Source organism: Geotrypetes seraphini, chromosome 6 (assembly GCF_902459505.1).
Source record: "Geotrypetes seraphini chromosome 6, aGeoSer1.1, whole genome shotgun sequence".
Classification (NCBI taxonomy): Eukaryota; Metazoa; Chordata; class Amphibia; order Gymnophiona; family Dermophiidae; genus Geotrypetes; species Geotrypetes seraphini.
Window position 1 is genome coordinate 222,551,993 of NC_047089.1, and position 19,815 is coordinate 222,571,807.

The 19,815-nt window shown below is 45.8% G+C and overlaps 1 protein-coding gene across 3 annotated transcripts in view; it reads left to right on the plus strand.

Annotated features, from left to right (window-relative positions):
• The window catches only part of GPAT4 (glycerol-3-phosphate acyltransferase 4), a 50,345-nt gene that overhangs the window by 12,135 nt on the left and 18,395 nt on the right, over window positions 1-19,815 (plus strand). For all 3 annotated transcript variants that reach the window (XM_033949930.1, XM_033949929.1, XM_033949931.1), the window contains 7 exons: window positions 155-452; window positions 2,401-2,475; window positions 12,895-12,984; window positions 13,071-13,164; window positions 13,250-13,365; window positions 16,327-16,382; window positions 16,537-16,622. In XM_033949930.1, the coding sequence (XP_033805821.1) occupies window positions 155-452; window positions 2,401-2,475; window positions 12,895-12,984; window positions 13,071-13,164; window positions 13,250-13,365; window positions 16,327-16,382; window positions 16,537-16,622 (815 nt within the window). The remainder of the gene's footprint in view (window positions 1-154; window positions 453-2,400; window positions 2,476-12,894; window positions 12,985-13,070; window positions 13,165-13,249; window positions 13,366-16,326; window positions 16,383-16,536; window positions 16,623-19,815) is intronic.

A 19,815-nucleotide genomic window follows, 5' to 3' on the forward strand; every position in this document is an offset into this window, starting at 1 on the left:
GCATTCCCCTCACCCCCTTCCAAAAAAAAGCAAAAAAAACCCTTTCCACATGCTGAGTTCATCATATGGACTGTAGTTTGGGGACTTCATAGAACTGCTTCTTCCTTTGTATGAAACTATTGGGATGATGTGAACTGCACTCTGCCTCTTGCAGGAATCATTGCCAAAGTCTCAACATCCCTTGAGGAGGAGATTAAGGAGATTCGGAGGAGTGGTAGTAGTAAGAGCTTGGACAATCCTGAGTTTGAGCTGTCAGATATATTCTATTTCTGTCGGAAGGGGATGGAGACCATCATGGATGATGAAGTGACAAAGAGATTCTCTGCTGAGGAGCTGGAGACCTGGAACCTGCTGAGTCGAACTAACTATAACTTCCAGCACATCAGTTTGCGTCTGACTGTGCTGTGGGGCCTGGGAATGCTCATTCGCTATGGTTTTCTTTTGCCTCTGAGGTAAGTCTGTAATTAATTGGAACTCTGGAATTCATTGCCAGAGGATGTGGTAAAAGCAGTTAGCTTAGCAGGGTTTAAAAAAGGTTACCACAAGTTCCTACATTATTAAGTCATTATTAAGATGAACTTGAGAAAATCCACTGCTTATTCTTGAGATAAGCAGCACAAAATCTTTTGGAATTTTACCAGATACTTGTGACCTGTAGGAAACAATACTGGGTTTAATGGACCTCTGGTCTGACCCATTATGGCAATGTTTTATGTTCTATATTCTATGGAAATGTGTTTTGACTGGCTATATTGTTGTTGCCTTGGTTTGCTGGAGAACCAGTGATTGGGCACTGGGGCCAGGATTCTCAAAAATCTGTGTGCTAACGCAGCCGTTCTGATAGTGAATCTAAAAAACCGAGACATTCTAAAAAAAATTGCGTATGCAAATGAGGTTGGCTGGTGATAGCAATGGGCACATCTGCAGAAAAACACTGTCAAGAAAAAAACCCAAGCCAAAACACAACAGCAGCAGGAGAGATGCCCACTCTCTCCTGCCCTAAAATCCCCACCGCAACCCAGCCCTTGCAACAGGAGAGATGCCCACTCTCTCCTGCTGCCCTAAAATCCCTGCCGTGACCTGACTGTCTGCAGCGGGAGAAATGCCCACTCTCCCCTGCTTTCAAGTGACACCCCTCCCCCATCTCCACTGCCCCCTTACTTCAAAATAGATGACTCGTAGGGACGTGGATATCCTCCTTCCAGCTGCTACTTCATCTAAAATGGGCCTTCCCGTCCCCAGTGCATCTTGGGATGCACCAGGGAGGAGCCTGAGGCTCTGATTGGCCCAGGTTGTTTAAGGCCCCTCCTATGGGGCATCTGGGCCAATCAGAGCCTTAGGCCCCTTCCCGATGCATCCGGGGAGGGGCCTGAGGCTCTGATTTGCCCAAGGGGCCTTATACAACCTGGGCCAATTAGAGTCTGAGGCCCCTCCTTGGATGCATCGGGAAGGGGCTTAAGGCTCTGATTGGCCCGGACACCCCATAGGAGAGGCCTTAGGCATCCCATCCAATCGGAGCCTTAGGCCCCTCCCTGGTGCATCCCAAGATACATCAGGGAATGGAAGGCCCGTTTTAGACGATGCAGCAGCTGGGAAGAGTGTGTCCACGTCCCTCTGGGTCATCTATTTTGAGATAAGGGGGAGGGGGCGGCAGAGATAGTGGAAGGGGTCACTTGAAAGCGGGAGAGAGTTGGAATCTTTCCCGCTTTGGAGGGGCAGTCGGGTTGGGTTGCAATGGGGATTTTAGGGCAGCAGGAGAGAGTGGGCATCTCGTGCTGCAAGGGCTGGTCGTGGTAGGGATTTTAGGACAACAGGAGAATCTGCATCTCTCCTGTTGCAGGGGGTTTGCGGCTGGGATTTTAGGGCAGCGGAAGAGTGTGGACATCTCTCCCACTGCAAGGGCAGGGTGTCGCCGCCGTTCCGGGGGGGGGGGGGTTGTTTTTGCCGTCACTGAAGGGAAGGTGTGTTGTAATACAGCGGAAAGAATGAGCATCTCTTCTGCTGCATCACAACACAGGGCTTTCTAGCAGTCTGACACTGACTGGCACCCCTTGATCAGTCGCTTATTTTTGTCGCCAAAAGCAGACGCTGCTTTTTGAAAATGGCTCAGCATTTTTTAAGAATTCACTAGAGGGCTCATTTCAATGTTGAAGAGTCCATTTGCTTGTCAGTGTCGGAGACTGCTAGAAACCTTGTTAAAGACAGAGATAATCCCTTTTGATAATCCGCCGCTAAATTGTGTACAGGCTAAACCGCCGGAAAACAGTTTAGCGACGGTGTTAAACTTTTGATAATCTTGCCCTGGGTGAATTCTCCCACCTAGACTATTATCCTGCTTTTCATCATGCATTGCAGAAAGAGGTGTGTATGGGTCCAGACTGTGTTCCTCCTCTTTTTCAGAATTGCTCTGGCCATCACAGGAATTGGCCTTTTGGTGTTTGGAACAACTTTGGTGGGATTATTACCCAGTGGCAGGTAAGAGGCATGCTAAAACCATGCATATCCTGTTTATCACAGATTAAAAGTATTCTCAGCCCTAGTATTGATCAATCAATGGTTCGAGCACACCTCGAATACTGTGTGCAATTCTGTTTGCTGCATCTAAAAAAAAAAGATACATTGGAATTAGAAGAGCAACAAAAAAAATGATTAAAGGGATGGGATGACATATGAGGAAAGGCTAAAATGTCTAGGGCTCTTCAAAATGGAGAAGAGACAGCTTAGGGGAGATATGATAGAGGCCTATATAATACTGAGTGGAGTAAATTGGGTAGATGTGAATTGCTTGCTTCTTTAGCATCCCTCCAGACCAATACAGATGGATGGGTTTACACTCCTCTTCCAGCAGGTGAAGACTGAGAACACGCTGAATTCTATGAGCAGTATAAGTGGGTTGTGCAGCCCCTCTTAGAATCAGTCTGTTCTCAGTCTCCAGCAGGTGGAAGTGGTAAGCTTGTGTAGTCTTGTTAGGCCTTTAGGATGAGGCTGTTGGAAGGGGTAGGAAGTGTTCCTTTTTCTGGCCCTGTTCTTGTCCAGACAGAGGATGGGTCCTGCAGCGGGCCCTTTTTGTTCTCTGGAGGGGGAGGGGTGTCACACTCAGGTGGCCGAGTCCCTCTCCCCCATTCCCCCCTCTCACCCTCCATGTTAGTGGTGCCTCAGCTGTACACCTTGCCTGAGGGCACTGACTACAGCTTAGAAAGCCAGTGGGGTCTGCTCTTTTTAATAAAAATTTTAAAAAAGAAGAAAAAAGTAGGCAGAACCATTCACAGTGTTAGTGCTGGTCTGAAGGGAAACTTTTCATTCATATTTTTTTCTTACCCTAGCTGACTGGTTTTGTCAATTGGACCTGCCTAGTGGTTTTCACAATGAACACTTTTTGGCCAAAGAAGTGCTCAGTGTGCTCCCACCGAAGCTTCAACGATGTCAGTGTGTGTGGTTTCTGCTCATGGCCATGTGAAGAGAAATCCTCTTTGGAGTCTGCTTCGCAAGCTGGCAGGAGGGACTTGTATCGGGCATGAGGGCAGAGTCAGCCGTGGGTGGTGGGGAGGCTCAGGTTTCCCTTACTGCCAACGGCTCTGGGGATTCCTTGGCCATTGCATTGGCCGACAGTGGGGAGGTTTGGGGTTCCGTTACTGCCGCAGGCAATAGGGGTTCCCCAATCCCTGCCATCATGTCAGGGGTTTTCCTTATTGAGGTTTTACCTTTTCAAGCCTCTTCAGCATGTTCAACCTTGTATGAACTTTTTTGGCAGGTTCTTCTTTTGGCAGGAAACTCCACCATTTTGATTGAATCTTCTGAGCTCCCACCTAGATTGGAGAGACAGGAACAAGTCTTGCATGCCTCTTCCTTGGTGGTGGAGTGCTATTCCTCTCCAGCAATGGGGTTTTCCCTAGATTTTGTGCTTGCTATGTTGAAGGCTTACTGCATGCACTTGACTGGTATCTTGGTGCATTCTCTAGGGGTTGTTTCCTTCAGCGCTGGCGCTTTCTTTGCCACCTCCGCCCCCACCTAAGCCATAGTCTCTTGTGGGATGACAAAGTTTGTCTGGCAGATGATTTATCTCCAAATGAGAATCTGGGTCTTTCGGGGTGACCTTCAGGACCCTCGGGGGAGAGTGGATGTCTAAGTTGTCCACAGGAGAGGACTTTTCAGTGGTCCGCAATTTTTTGCCAGAAAGAGTTGCAGGTGCTCATTCTCCAGGATTCGGGTGGCTTCATATTCCTTTCCCATGCATCAAGATATCCAGGATGTCCTTTTTCGGCTGGCGCAGTCTGTGTCCCAGTAGTGAACACAGTGGTCTTGGCCATTGCTAAGAGGCATATGGTTCTAGTGGAAGGGAGTTATACTCTGAGAGACCTCTGACTGGAGGATGGAGGTTCTTCTCAAACAGAGTTATGACGTAGTGGCCTTGGTAGTCCAGGCGGCGATTTTTGGTGGTCTGGTGGCCCAGGCAAGCTTCAGATGGGCTGAGCATGTGTTAGATAGGGAGTCCAATGACTGGGCATTAGTGGACCAGGAAGCAGTGAAGATTGAATCGAGCTCTTTTTATCTGTCAGATGCCATGTATGATTTGTTGTGGATTTCTGCTAAGTCTGTGGCTTTGGGGGTGGCTACTAGACATACCTTGTGGCTCTGTGGTTAGTTGGCATACTCTGCCTTGAAATCTAAGCTCAGTCGATTTTCCGTTAAGGTCTCTTTCTCTTTGGAGAGGAATTGGATAAGTTGATCCAGAGTTTAGGGGACTCCAAAGTGCCTCGGTTGCCAGACGACAAGCCTCGGCCGTCCAATAGGGGAGGCTCTGGCCAAGGTCCATTTCCAAGAGTTACGCTGATACTGCCCTGGGTGTCTTCGGTGGCCTATTCTTCCAGGGGTCATTTCTTCCAGCATATGCAGTCATTTTGGGGTGCACGCTAGGGAGGCCACAACTCTTCCAGTCTCTCTTCTTCTTCTCGACCTGTGGGAGCCATTTGAGGGAGTTTTACCCGGGGGTGGACCGAGATCAAAGCAAATCAGTGGATCCTAGAGGTAATTCACAATGGGTATGTTCTTGAGTTAAATTAGCCCTTGCCGCTCCCTGTGGAAGAAATTAACGTTTCATCAAATGCTAAGAAGGTTGCTCAGTCTCAAAGCAGTAATTCTGGTGCCTCCTCAGGAGATCCACACTGGATGATATTCCATTTACTTCGTGGTGCCCAAGAAAGAGGGATCCTTTTGTCCCATTTTGGACCTTAAGGGGATGAACTGGGTGCTTCGGGTCCTCTCTTTTCACATGGAGATCCTAAGGTCTGTGATCCTAGCTGTTCAACCTCAGGAGTTTCTCACTTCTTTTGACCTAACAAGGCATACCTCCACATTCCCATTTGGGAGTCTCATCAGTGGTTCCTTCACTTTGCGATTTTGGGACATTACTTTTAGTTTTGTGCGCTTCTGTTTGGTCTGGCTATGGCCCCCAGTACCTTCTCCAAGGTTATGGTAGTGGTGGCAGCAGCCTTACACAAAGAGAGCATTTTGGTTCACCCGTACCTGGAAGACTGGTTGATTCAAGCAAAATTCTTCCAGGAGAGCATGTGCATAATGGCCTACATAGTAGAGTTGCTGCAGTCATTGAGCTAGGTAGTCAACCTCGCTGGTTCCTCTTTGTGGTCTAGCTCGCCACATTCTGCATTGGTGGCTCTAAGCCCACAATCTAATCCAGGGAGTGAGCCTACATCAGCCCCAGTGGACAACTCTTCTTGCAGATGCCAGTTTTCGGTTGTTCAGCTCAGGGCAGCTGGTTGCCGGAGGAGGTCTCATGATCCATCATTGTTCTGGAGCCATCAATGTTCTGGAGACTAGAGCCATTCGATTGGCACTTGCGGCCTTCCAGTTCTTCTTAGCGGGAAAAGCTGTTTGGGTTCTCTCCAACAATGCTACGACAGTGGCCTATGTCAGTCGGCAGGGGGGAACAAAGAGTCATCTGGTGGTGCAGGAGACGGTGCTTCTTATGGAGTGGGCAGAGATTCACCTGCTCGACATCTCGATGTCCCACATAGCAGAAGTGGATTTCCTAAGTCGTCGTGTGCTGGATCCCGGTGAGTGGTGTCTGGGAATGGAGGTCTTTGATCTGGTAGTTCAGTCATGGGCTCAGCTATGTTATGGCCATGTGTTTCATCTCCAAGGTGCAGAGATTCTCAAACCGAGGGACTGGATGCTCTGGTGCAGTGTTGACTGATGGATGGGCTGCTGTTTGCCTTTCCTCTGTGGCCTCTGGTGGGCAGAGTTCTTCTTTGCATTGTGCATCACGCAGGCTTTGTGATTCTGGTGGTTACGGATTTGCCATAGTGCCCATGATACGGGGATCTGGTTCGTCTCCTTGTTGCAGAGCCCCTTCCTCTGTTTTTGTTGGACATCCTTCTAACTTGGGGGTCTCAGTTCCATGTTTGATCTGTCCCTTTTGTCTTATGGCTTGGCTCTTGAGAGGAAGCATTTAAGCAAGAAAGGTTATTCAGATAGGGTTGACTCTACTCTTTTAAGTTCTCGACTTCCTATGCATAAGTGCGCATCTGGTATCTCTTTGAGGACTAGTGTTGTGCAAGGGCAGTGGTTCCCCTTCATGTCTGTACTTCACATCCTGGAATTTTTTTGCAGCACGGGCTTGATAGGGGCCTTTCCTAATCCTCTTTGTGGGTTCAGGTGGCAGCCTTGTCCTTTAGAGGCCTGCTGCTTGGCTGGTGGTTGTCTTCTCATTCTGAGGTGATCTATTTTTAGAGGGCAGCAAAGTTGCTGCATCCGGTGCATCCTTCAGTTCCAACCTGAGATCTCAATCTGGTCCTGTCAGTGATGGTTTGTCCTCTTTTTGAGCCTCTGAGTTCCTGCATGTTGAAAGACCTTCCTTGAAGGTGGTGTTTCTTGTAGCCATTACTTCAGCGAGACATGTCAGAGTTACAGGCATTCTCTTGTTGGGTTCCCTTCTTGGAGTTTTCTAGGGAGCGTGGTAGTCTGCGACCTGTTCCATTCTTTCTCCTGAAAGTCGTTTCCCCTTTTCATGTGAATCAGACGATTTCCTTTCCTATCTTAGGTGATCAGGGGAAGGGTTATTTCGAGCAGAAGCAGTTGCACAAGTTGGATTTCTGCAGCATTCTCCACAAGCCTATTTGAAAAGAACTCGAGAGTTTCAGAAGTCAGATCGTCTTTTTGTCCTATTAGCGGGCAGTCATAAGGGAGAAGGTGCTTCTAAAGCTTCCATTGCACACTGAATTAAGGAACCTATCGCTTTAGCGTATCATCATCTTCAGAAGAAGTCCGTCCCTGATTTTCTTAAAGCTCATTCTACGAGAGGTCAGATGGCATCCTGGGCGTAGAGTTCTCTTTTTCCCCCAGTGGATATTTGTAGGTTGGCAATCTGGTTTTCTCTGCATTCCTTTGTGCATCACTACCGGGTTGACGTCCAGGTGCGTCAGGATGCTGTTTCTGGCAAGTGAGTTTTGTGGCGGCCCTTCGGGATTCCCACCTGTGATGGCTACTGCTTTGGTATGTCCCATTTTTCTATGCCAGTCTGGAGGAATGCTTAAAGAAGGCGAAATTAGGTCCTACCTGCTAATTTTCTTTTTTAGTCCCAAGACAAAATATCAAATAAAAATAACTTGGATAACATTGAATCTATGTCAGAGATGGTACAATGATTTTTCTTGTACTCTGTGGTATATTCACGATTATACCACAGAGTACAAGGAAAATCGTTGTACCATCTCTGACATAGGGGTCCTTTTATCAAGCTGCGGTAGGGGTTTAACGTGCGTTAAACCGCCTGCTGCACTAGCCGCTAACGCCTGCATTGAGCAGGCATTAGTTTTTTAGCCGGCTGCGGGGGTTAGCGCATGATGAAATGTCCGCACTAACCTCGCTAGCGCAGCTTGATAAAAGGACCCCATAGACTCAGTGTTATCCAAGTTGTTTTTATTTGATATTTTGAAAATAATAAACATTTGCACCAGAAGAAACCTGAGTGTCCAAGAACTTTTTGTTCCACCTTTGGGTCTTTGGATTCATCTCGTTTTCTGTGGAACATTGGTCCTTTTCCCCCTTGGTGGTTGTTTGCTTTCTTTTAGTCCCTCCAGACTGGCACAGAACCCACCCAGTGTTTTTTTTCTTGTGGATATGAATACGAAGAGTTGGTTTTTTTTCTGTGGGATTGTTGAACTTTCTGTGTTGGAGAATCACCATCAATTCTCAGTTCTTCCCTTTGGGCTGGCAACAGTGCTCCGAACTTTCACAAAGGTTATGGTGGTGGTGACCACTCATCTCCGCAACGTTGGTTGGTAAGTGCACCTGTACTTGGCTGATTGGCTCATCAGAGCACTGTCCTGAGCAGGAAGCCAGAAACTCTCCTGGCTCTTCTGCTCCCTGATGGTCCGATCAGTGGCCATCTGGAACCGAGAAACTCTCAGGGCCATGTTGACATGTGTGAGATCCAGGATGGGCCTCCATTCCTCTAAGCATTTTTTGGGCACAACAAAATATATGGGACATCTGCCAGAGCCTGAGTCTTCTGGAGGGACTAGTTCTATCTAGCAACCTCCATAACCTTGCCTGAACCATTTATGCCTTCTCTGGCCAACCTGCTAGCTAATCCATGAGCCATGGAGAGGGCATGCAAACTCTATCTTGTAACCCTCTCTGATAATCTCCAGGACCCAGCGGTTGGATGTTATCTGTGCCCAAGCCTCCAGACAGTATGAGAGCTGACCTCCAATCTTAAGAGGGCTTGAGGGCTGGCATCATTGTGGCTGTAGAATTTCTATCTAGAACCTTGAAAGGCTGTCTGGGTAGAGGCCCCTGTGGAGCACTGGTGAGAGCACCTGGACCCACAAAAGGTCCCTCAACTCTGGCCTCTAGCTGCTCAAGACCTACTGTCTGGCAAAGATCATGGTCTTCTACACTAGCCATAAGATCATCTAGACTCTTGCCAAATAACATCTGTCCCCTGAATGGGAGCCTGCTCAGCAACACTTTATAGGCAGCTTGATCCAAAGCAGGTGAAGGGTGGAGATCAAAAATGCTGAAACTTTCCCCAAAATTGATTATATCATAGAGTACATCCGCTACGTAATCTGTTCCCACTAACACAAGCTGAGGCAACACAAGCTGAGACAGGGGCTCAGAGTCTGTCGAGCTCTGATTTCATAGCCTAGAATGACAGGCGACTGCAGTCTTAATCTTTAAGGCTAGAGCTTCAGATTGCCTCCTGAGGACCATATTGTCCTGTGGTCCTGCCCTGAGGCAGTTCATTAATTTTCTCTGTAAGGCTTAGGTCCACTAGTGAGCGGACCAGTTCGCAGGCCCTTCTGGGTACTCAGAGCACGTTTACCCTGAGAGTGGAGGCTATTCTGGATAGAGAATGACACGGGGACAAATTTGTCCCTGTCCTGTCTCCGTGAGTTTTGTCACTGTCTCTATCCCTGCCCCATTCCTATAAACTCTGCCTTAACTGCACAAGCCTTGAACACTTATGATTTTAAAGTGTTTGAAGCTTGTGCAGGTGAGGATGAAGCTTGCAGGAATGGGGCAGGGACAGGGAAAGAACTCATGGGGACGAGATGGGAAAATGAGTTTCCGTGGGGATGGGGAAACATTTGTCCCCTTGTCATTCTTTAATTCTGGAATCAATTGGTCCATTGGGCATGGACTCTGAGGATGAGAGGTCAGATTTAATCCCTGTACTGTCCCAAAGTGAGGTTTCCCTGGTGGGAGAAACAGCCTTTCATCTAGAGGATCAGAAGGTAGTATTTGGCCATAGACCACGGAGATGATCCTTCCAATCTCTGACTTTTTAGTCCTCTGCTTTGCTGAAGATCATTACCGAGTCCCTTCGAGAACTGAAGATAGATCCTCTTCAAACCTTGTCCTCCCAGTGTTTTCTTCTGAGTGCGGTGTGGGCTCAACCCACATCTTTTCCATGGCACCTGGACATGAGGATCCTAATCACAGAGCCCTGTAAGACCCCTGAAGGCTCCCTGAGGGTGGCTAAAACCATGGCTAAACTGTATGCCACAGATCAGGAATTCAAGCAAATGTTTGCTATGCCAAAGATGGATTCTCTGGGGCTGGAAGATGTGGTGAAATCAGTTAGCTTAGCAGGGTTCAAAAAAGGTTTGGACAATTTCCTAAAAGAGAAGTCCATAGGCCATTATTGAGATGGCTTGTGGAAATCCACTGCTTATTCCTAGGATAAGCAGCATAAAATCTGTTTTACTATTTGGGATCTAGCTATGTACTTGGAACCTGGGTTGGCCACTTGGAAACAGGATACTGGGCTTGAAGGACCTTCAGCCTGTCCTAGTACGTATGGCAATGCTTATGTTCTTATGAAGAGATGAATTGTGTTGGGAGCATATGGGGAATCGGAGTGCTGGGGGGGGGAGGGTTGAGTGGAGACTGGTAGAGATCAAACGTCATTTTATTTACACCAGTAGCTTTACCTATCACAGCAACAGGCTGACTTTATTATCAGAGAGGAGTATCCCCCTGCCCTTACCCAGTTTGCTTTGTCCTGGCTTATACTGAAAATGCTTTGACAAAATAGTCCCTGATTTGAAAAATCCTGTGTTTGGATGTTCCAGCTTGGGTTGATGTGTTCCATGGGGACTGCATATAGCAGAGTGGGTTATTTTATGCACTTAAGTTTGTGGTGTATTTCAGTGTCTACAGTACTCCTGGTGGAATCCTGTGCAAAAATTTTCAAAATTCTGCACACAAAATTAGCAAATTCTGCAAGTTTACTTGTCAAAATGTAAAGAATATTTTTGCTAATTATTATCCATATTTCATTTCAAACATTTAAAATAAAATGTTTTTGTTCTACCTTTTGTTGGCTGGATGTTTTATTTTCTATCAGGGTTGGTTCAAGTTTCTTTTTTCTGCTTTCCTGTCTACTAATTTTCCTTCAAGTAGCTGCTATCATCTGTCTTTTCAAATCTCTCCTGTCAATTCCCTCACTACACCTGCCTCAGACATATTGATAATTCCTTTTTAGCTCTTTTTCTGCCTCTTTCTTAACTTTCCCCTCTTTTCAGCTACCTATCAAATTTCCATCTTCTCTCCAATTCCCCATCTCATTCCTTCCTCAGCCCTCCATTCCTTTTCATCTTCAATGCACTTCCATTATCATATTTCTACCCTCTGTTATATCTATTCTTTCATCCATTTCCTTGCCACCCTCTCCTCCCCTCCAGGGTTCTACCATTCTCAGCATCTTCCTTCCTCCAACCTTAATCCTTAAAGCCCAGCATCTGCTTTCTCTTCCTTCCCTCCCCATCCTCATAGCTTGAAATCTCACTATCTCTTCTCTGCTGCACTCTCTCCCATTATCCAGCATTTCTCCCACTCTTCCCTCACTCTCATTTCCAGGCATCTCTCCATCACTTCATTCTGCTCCTGGATCCAACATCCACCTCTTATTTATCTCTCCCTTCCTCTCATCCACCTCCATGTCCAACACCTCTCTCTCTCTCTCTCCATTCCTTGTGCCCTGTGTCAAATCTCTCTATCTGCTTCCATGCCCCCTCTCTCCTTTCCTCCCCTCCATTATGTACAATTTCATTCTCTCCCATCACCAAGCTTGTCTCTCCCTCTCTTCCCCATGTGTCAACATCTTTTCTTCCTCTCACCCTCTCCTCCCCATTTGCCACCAACTTTCCTTTCTCTCCTCCCCTGTAGTCCAAGGGTTGTTTCTTTGGGTTGCGGTATCAGCAGCGATTCTCACATGCTGCTTGCTGCTAATCCGGAAGCCTCCCCCCTGCCACGCAGAAACTTCTGGATCAGCGGCAGGTAGTGTTTGTGAATTGCTGTCAGTGCCGCAACCCAAAGATGCTGACACTGTGAGATTCTGTGCGAGAAAAGAGAATTCTGCACGACTGTGCAATTGTGCAGAATTCTACTAGGATTAAGGTAGGAGCATATGCACTGTATGAGAAACCAAAAAACACTGTGGAGTGACGATGTTCTTGAAATAGACTTTATTGAAAATTTAAAAGTTCCAAAAGTCAATGTTAACAATCCACATAAAAGTAAAATAATCCACATAAAAACCTTAAGGACCTAGGGATGGGAGGGCTTTGAATTTTATTAAATGTTTAGGTTTTTTTTTTAAAAAAAAGGAACAAATCTTTAAATGATATTTTTGATTGAAATCTAGTTGGAAGGGAGGGGAGGGATTAAATTTTATTCAACGCTATAATTGATAGTAATTCAAGTAATGTATTCATTTTCAGTTGTTTAATAATTTTTACACTTGTTGAAAGATGAAAAAATGATTAAAGAATTAAAAATAAATAAATAAATAAGGACCTAGTCCGCTGAGAGCGTAGGACCCTCTCAGCGGACTAGGTCCTTAAGGTTTTTATATGGATTATTTTACTTTTATGTGGATTGTTCACGTTGACTTTTGGAACTTTTACATTTTCAATAAAAGTCCATTTCAGGAACATTGTCACTCCACAGTGTTTTTTGGTTTCTCTTGGATTTTCTTCTCTGTGGATCTTCCAGGGTCAATTTCTCTGTTTTGGTTGCATATGCACTGTACAGCATATCGTGTGGGCTGCAGCAGAATTTTATGTTGAGTCTATGGGATGTAGCAGCATCTGGGTACGCAGACATGCTTATGGGCATGTGATGGGAGCAAGACCGGAGTATGTTAGTCAGAAGGTAGTCACACTGCCTGTGGATTGTTTCAGTGCCTCTCTTCAGGGGTGAGGGCATGAAAATGTTTGTCTGTGGATGTTTTGTAGGCCCATATTTGGAACAGAGTTCTTTCGGAGACAATGTACTTTGACTAAATATCCATGTTAGGGGAAAGGCCTGCTCCTCTGTTTTGTGCTTGTGCTGCAGCTGTTTCTTATGCACTATTTCTCTTTCCAGCTGCAAGGAGTTTCTGAGTAAGCATGTGCATCTGATGTGCTATCGGATCTGTGTGCGGGCCTTGACTGCCATCATTACTTATCATAACAGGTGAGAACCTCTTTAGGATTTAGGTTTGCGCTGCTGAAATTCATCCTTGTTCTCTTCTTACTATATACTTATATTTATTTTTTTAGTGAAAACAGACCAAAAAATGGAGGAATCTGTGTGGCAAATCACACTTCTCCCATTGATGTCATCATCCTAGCTAGTGATGGGTATTATGCCATGGTAAGACTGTCCAAAGATGCTGAGGGAGGGGGGTCCACTATATTCTGGGAATTTCTGAAAGTAATGTGGTGGTGTTTTCCTATAGGTGGGGCAGATTCATGGAGGGCTGATGGGTGTGATCCAGAGGGCCATGGTAAAAGCCTGTCCACATGTCTGGTTTGAGCGGTCTGAGATCAAAGATAGACTCCTAGTGGCCAAGAGGTAATCTGTGAATCCCCCAATTTTAAGCTGAGATATATTTTTTGCTTTGTTGTTAATAGTAACATAGCTCAAAAAGAATCAGTTGACTCATTCTGCCCTCCCCTAGTTTTCCCAATTGTTCTATCCACACTGCAAGAGTATATCTTCTATCTATAGAACATGACTGCTTATACAATAAGTTATCACCCCTTATCCTGGGCAATTTTTTCTAATTTTCCTCCCTTATATTCCACCTTTGTGAATAGATAAGACTTCAGGATTCCCTGTTTAGTCCACAACCACACCCTTCTTTTCTCATATCTAAATTAACAAAGTTTGCAATAATCTAAATTGGTGCTTTCCAACTTGGGGTTCATGGTACCCCGAAGGTCCCTAGAACACATAAGAGAAATGTCTTGTCTTGTGCTGCTATAATCAATGTCTGCATGAGAGAGGTGGAGTCAGTGGTGGCTGTAAAGATGGATGTAGGAAGGGGAACAAGCAGTAGCTGCGGGGTGAGACCAAAAGCTATTTGGGATCAGTGTGTGGTGTGATTGAGGGCGGCCGTGAAGGCCAGAAACAGGAGTGTAGGAACCACCATTAGTCTTCAGAGCTTGGGAACAGCAGTGTGCCAGTAGGTGAGGAGAGGGGGGGAATACTAATTGTGAGGACTTGCTAGAGGGAAAGAGAAAATTGACTGGCTAGTGGCAATTTACCAGGCGGTATTCTAATTGAATTAAAGGCTCAGAAGGTACTATCATGGCCCTCACTAAACTGTGTCAACAGATTTGGAAGGAAAAAACATGGCCAACCAATTGGAGAAGATCACTGTTCATACCTATACCGAAGAAAGGTGATGCCAAGGACTATAACAACTACAGAATGATTGCATTAATTCCACATGCCAGCAAAATATTGCTAAAAATAATACAATGAAGGCTACAATCATATGTTGAGCAAGAACTACCTGAACTTCAGGCTGGTATCAGAAAAGGTCGAAGAACAAAAGACGACAGCCAGTGTTAGATGGATATTGGAGAACAGCAAAGAATACCAAAAGCCCCTATACTTTTGCTTCATCGACTATAGCAAAGCTTTTGACTGTGTGAATCATGATAGACTATGGAGAACTCTAACACAAATGGGAATACCCAAACACATAACTCAGCTGATAAAGAGTCTCTATGAAAATCAAGAAGCTACGGTGAGAATAGAATATGGCAACACTGATTGGTTTCCAATAAAATGTGGCGTCAGGCAAGGATGCATCTTGCCACCATACCTGTTCAACCTCTTGGAAGAAGAGTGTATTGGTTTTAAAGTTGGTAGCCGAAATATAAACAACTTACGCTATGCAGATGATACAATGCTCATCACCAGCAGTAAAGAAGACATGCTGTATCTACTGAGAAAAGTCAAAGCCGAAAATCATAACATGGGATTAGAACTGAACATAAACAAGACAAAGATCATAAACGTGGAAAAATGATGAAGATTTTGAACCTTTAGGTGATTGAAATCCTTTTCAACTTCTATTTTATCTCCTGGGTTCTTTCATAAAGAAGCAACTAGCAGGGAAGAAATACTCTGCAGAATAGCACTGGGTCATTCTTCAATGAAGGCTCTTGACAAAGTATTCAAAGGCAAGGAAATAACACTCCAAATGAAGATCAGACTTGTCCATGCACTCATTTTCTCAGTGTTCAATTATGGTTGCAAAGCTGGACACTATAGAAATAATACAGAAAGAAGATTGATTCATTTGAGCTTTGGTGCTGGAGAAGAGTTTTATGTGTGCCATGGACCACCAGAAGAACCAACAAATCAATTCTGGAAGAAAGCAAACTGGCTATTCCACTCGAAGCCCAAATGATGAAGTTATGACCATCTTATTTTGGTCACACTGTCAGAAGAGAAAGCTCATTGGAGAAGGACATTATGTTTGGGAAGATCAAAGGAACTAGGCGAAGAGGGTGACCTGCAATCAGATGGCTGGACATGTTGAAAACAACCATGGGGATGACGCTGGAGGACCTTACTGAACTAGCACAAAACTGATTTCTTTTTAGATCTATAATTCATCAAGTTGCTATGACTCGAGCACAAGTTGACGGCACCTAACTAACTAGTGGTGATTATAGCTGGGGGGGGGGGGGAAGAAAGAGACTGACTGACAGAAACTGGTTAGGAAGAGAAGATTGATAGAGACAGAGAGAAGGAAGATGGAGGGTTAGTGGGGATGAACTGGGGTGATAGAGACAGGAGGGAGAAGGAAGATAGAGGGTTAGTGGGGGATGAACTGGGGTGAGAGAGACAGGAGGGAGAAGGAAGATAGAGGGTTAGTGGGAGATGAACTGGGGTGAGAGAGACAGGAGGGAGAAGGAAGATAGAGGGTTAGTGGGGGATGAACTGGGGTGATAGAGACAGGAGGGAGAAGGAAGATAGAGGATTAGTGGGGGATGAACTGGGGTGATAGAAACAGGAGGGAGAAGGAAGATAGAGGATTAGTGGGGGATGAACTGGGGTGATAGAGACAGGAGGGAGAAGGAAGATAGAGGATTAGTGGGGGATGAACTGGGGTGATAGAGACAGGAGGGAGAAGGAAGATAGAGGGTTAGTGGGGATGAACTGGGGGGGGTCTTTGAGCTTTTTGCAAGTTAATAAAGGGTCCACACAATCAAAATGTTGGTATCATTTGATCTAAATAGCTATCGGTATTTATGTGATCAGTATCCAAAAGTTCAGTCTTTTAAGACTGTGGTCTTTCTGAACATCCTGTTACTCTGACTTGAACAACATGAAAAGCATTCAGGTCTTCTCTATCTTCCTGTATTTGCAGCCTGTCAGACAATTCCAGCCGCTAGTTAAGTTCTATGATTGCAGCTTAATCTATCTGCTAAAAGTACCATTTGCTGTTACACAAATATCTGATATCTAGCTCTGTAGTGCATCCTGCAGTAACTTTTACCTTCTCTTTTGCAGGCTGAGTGACCACGTAAAGGATAAAAGCAAGTTGCCAATTCTGATCTTTCCTGAAGGTGAGAGATCAAGATTGGAGAACTACATACCTTGCTCCATCTGATCCCCATGCTCTTATTTTTCTCTCTTGTGCTGTCTGTGCTAAATAAGGAAGAGCAGGTCTGAGATAGCAAGAATCTGAAAACAATTTCTCTGTGTTCTCTCTCTTTTAAGGTACCTGCATCAATAACACATCAGTAATGATGTTTAAGAAGGGAAGTTTTGAGATTGGAGCCACAGTGTACCCAGTTGCCATCAAGGTAAAAAGACTGCTGAGAGTCTGCTCAGCCCAAGGTCTGGGATATATGGAATGAGCTATTAGGTCTGAGGTAGCAATAGTGAATACTTCTGAAAAGTTACTGACTTACAACTGCATGCACTCTGTAGCCCCTCAATATCTCTCCTCACTTATCTCCCCCTGTGCTCCCCCGTGATCTCCATTCGTCAGGTAAATCCCTCTTATCTGTACCTTTCTCCACCACCAACTCCAGACTCATCCCTTCTTTCTTGCTGTGCCGTATGCCTGGAACAGGCTGCCAGAGTCAATACGTCATGCGCTTTCTCTAGCAGTATTCAAATCCAAGCTAAATGCTCACTTTTTCTGAAGTTGCTTTCAGCTCTTAACTCCCAATCTCTGTCAGACACATATGCCCATTGTATCATTCCTTCTTGCCAGAAGCTCCCCAATCCTTAGACGGTCCTGTCTGTCCAAATTAGATTTTAAGCTCTTCTGAGCAGGGACTGTCTTTTGAATGTTAAATGTACAGTACTGTGTACGCCTTTCAGCACTATAGAAATGATAAATAATAGTAGTAGTACTAAGGGAGGGCCTTGCAGTACTAACTGGGTTGAGGGTAAGGTGAGCAGTGAGATTTAGTCTGGTGGAGGCCATTGTAAATTCTCTTATTTTTAATTTAAATTTCTTTATTCATTTTTTCATATTACAACAAGTGTATCAGAAAAATTCATATAATCTTATAAACACACACTTGATTTTCCTTCATGAATACTTTAAGTACAATATATCATATTTATATTCATAGTTTTATAATGTTTTAGATAATATGTAAATCATTTAATATGTATGACAAATATAAATAAAATAAAAAAGCCCCCCCAAGCTCTCCCTTCCTATTTCAGAAAATCTAACCTAATACTTCAAAATGCATTAATTAATTCATACATATTGTGAGGTAAATAAAATAATACCCACCCACATCCCCACTTAACAAATCTCTTATTATGGGAAAATGTTATTAATCATTACAAAAATCTGCTAATGGTCTCCAAATCTTCAGAAATTTACCAAAATAACCTTTCTGTGTTGCTATTGTGTGCTCCATTTTATATATATGGCATTTTAATTCTCTTTTAATGTCTGTCAGGGACCATGTGCTGATTGCACCAGTCTTTTTGGAGGTAATGATATGCTTGCTATTCATAGAAACCTGGAGCCTGACTGCTGATTTTATTTATTTATTTGAAGAAAAATGTATGGCCAAGCCAATTTGCTTATCCATATCAACAGCTCAGGTTTTCGAGCCCTTTCAGATTCTTTGCTTGCAAATTTTCTTGCATTACGAGTTTTGACACCTCCTTGCCAACTATATCCTCCTTCAGACTGACAATCAAGTCACTATGTTCTGTGTGAACAAACATTCCACTCCACAAGAAAGGCTCAAAGATGGAGACAGCAAACTACAGACCAGTGAGTCTAACATCGATAGTGAGCAAACACCAATTAGATAAGATCCTGGATGAGGAGAATCTACGGGATCCCCGACAACATGGATTTCTTTAGCACTCTCCAGACCAGTAGAGGTTAACTTTACGAATGGGTATATATCTAATCATGACCAGCAGGTGGAGACTGAAAACAAAACTTTGGGACAGTATATACTATCCTCCCTTCTCTATTTCCCTCAGTCTTCTTTCAGTCTCCAGCAGGTGTTGAGTGATCTGTACCCATCTCTCTTGGTAGGGCTGTTGGAATTTGTTTAGGGGTTTATTGTCCCTGTTTTTGGCCGGACGGAGCTTGGTCGGGCCCTGTTTGGGGGTCCGTCCGACCTCGGGGGTGTCAAACCCGGCGGGTCACGAGCGGGGTCCCTCCCCCCACTTCCTCCACCTCCCCACATTTTTTTAGAGGAGCCTCAGCAGTAAGCCTTGCCCCCTAAGTCAAGCAAGGCATATTGCTTCGAGAGCCTGTGGAGTCTGTTCTGTAAAAAAAAAAAAAAAAAAAAAAAAAATCCTGAGGTAGTGCTGGTCTGAAGGGTTGTTTCCCTTTAAGAAAACTGTATTTTACTGTATTTTTTCATGTAACCAGCACTTTTTTATAGCTAGGTCGCGTCTGGAGCAATTGTGCCCTTCTCCGGGGGAGTAGGCCACAATTTTAGTCCAGCCGCGAGGCACTCGCGGCCGGCCTGAACTCGGCGGTTTGGGTCGGTGAGGTGGTGGAGCTCCGTCGGCAGCGGCTGCAGGCGCCCAGAGCTCCCCGCCGATGGTGCCTCGCGAGTCGGCTTGGAGCAGTGGGGAAGCCCGGTCTTCCACAACCGCCCACGGAGGGATTCCCCGAAGGATTCCCTCTCAGCTGATTTTTTTGACAGCTGATGCCGACTTGCCTGTCTTAGCGGCTGGGACTGTTCAGTCTTCTCAGCCGCTACAGGCCATGGAGGGAGCATTTTTGGCGGGAACTTCGCCATTTTCTTTGTCTGGCCCCTCCATTTTGTCTGCAACCTCAGGTGACCTTCCCCCTGTATGGCGAACACAGGGGCAGGTTTCAGCATGGACCCCTGCTGGGGCAGGGAGTCCCTGGGGACCCCCAGGGGTTTTTTGCCCCCAATTTATTTTCTTTCTTTGTGCGGACTTTTGGGGGTCCCACGTGCGCCTGGGGGGTTTCGGGGGGGGTTTCCCTCCGCGCCCCCTATGGCTTTGCCTCCCTCTTTTCGTTTGGCGTCCCCTCTTCCTCCTCCCTCATCCAAGCGCCCGCGGGGGGGCTTGGATTGCGAATTGGTGGGCGGAGGAGCGTGTTGGCCTGGTTGAGGACCTGGCTGCTTTGGCGGGCTTCCAGGATCCTCTAGAGGGGACGCCTGTTGGCAGCGGGGCGGCGGGTTTCCCGTCTTCCAGAGCAGATGCGTCCGTGGTGCGCTTTTTTATTCAGAGGGATGAGCTTTTAGACCTGTGTAGCAGGTCTCCTTGGTGCTGCATTTTTGCAGTGGCGCCGCCGGAGACCCCGCGTATGGGGGCCCCTCTGCTTCAGGGGGTCTGTCCTGGTTCCCGCTCTTTTCCTGTGCGTCAGGATTTGCGGGATTTTGTGTTGGCGCAGTGGCCTATGGGCGCAGTTTCGTTTGGTGTGCGCCTTGGCTCTTGGGTATCCCGTCCCGGAGGGAGGTAGGGCTACCTTAATTTCGCCAATGGGGAACGCGGTGGTCTCGGCACTTCCTAAGCGGCATACCG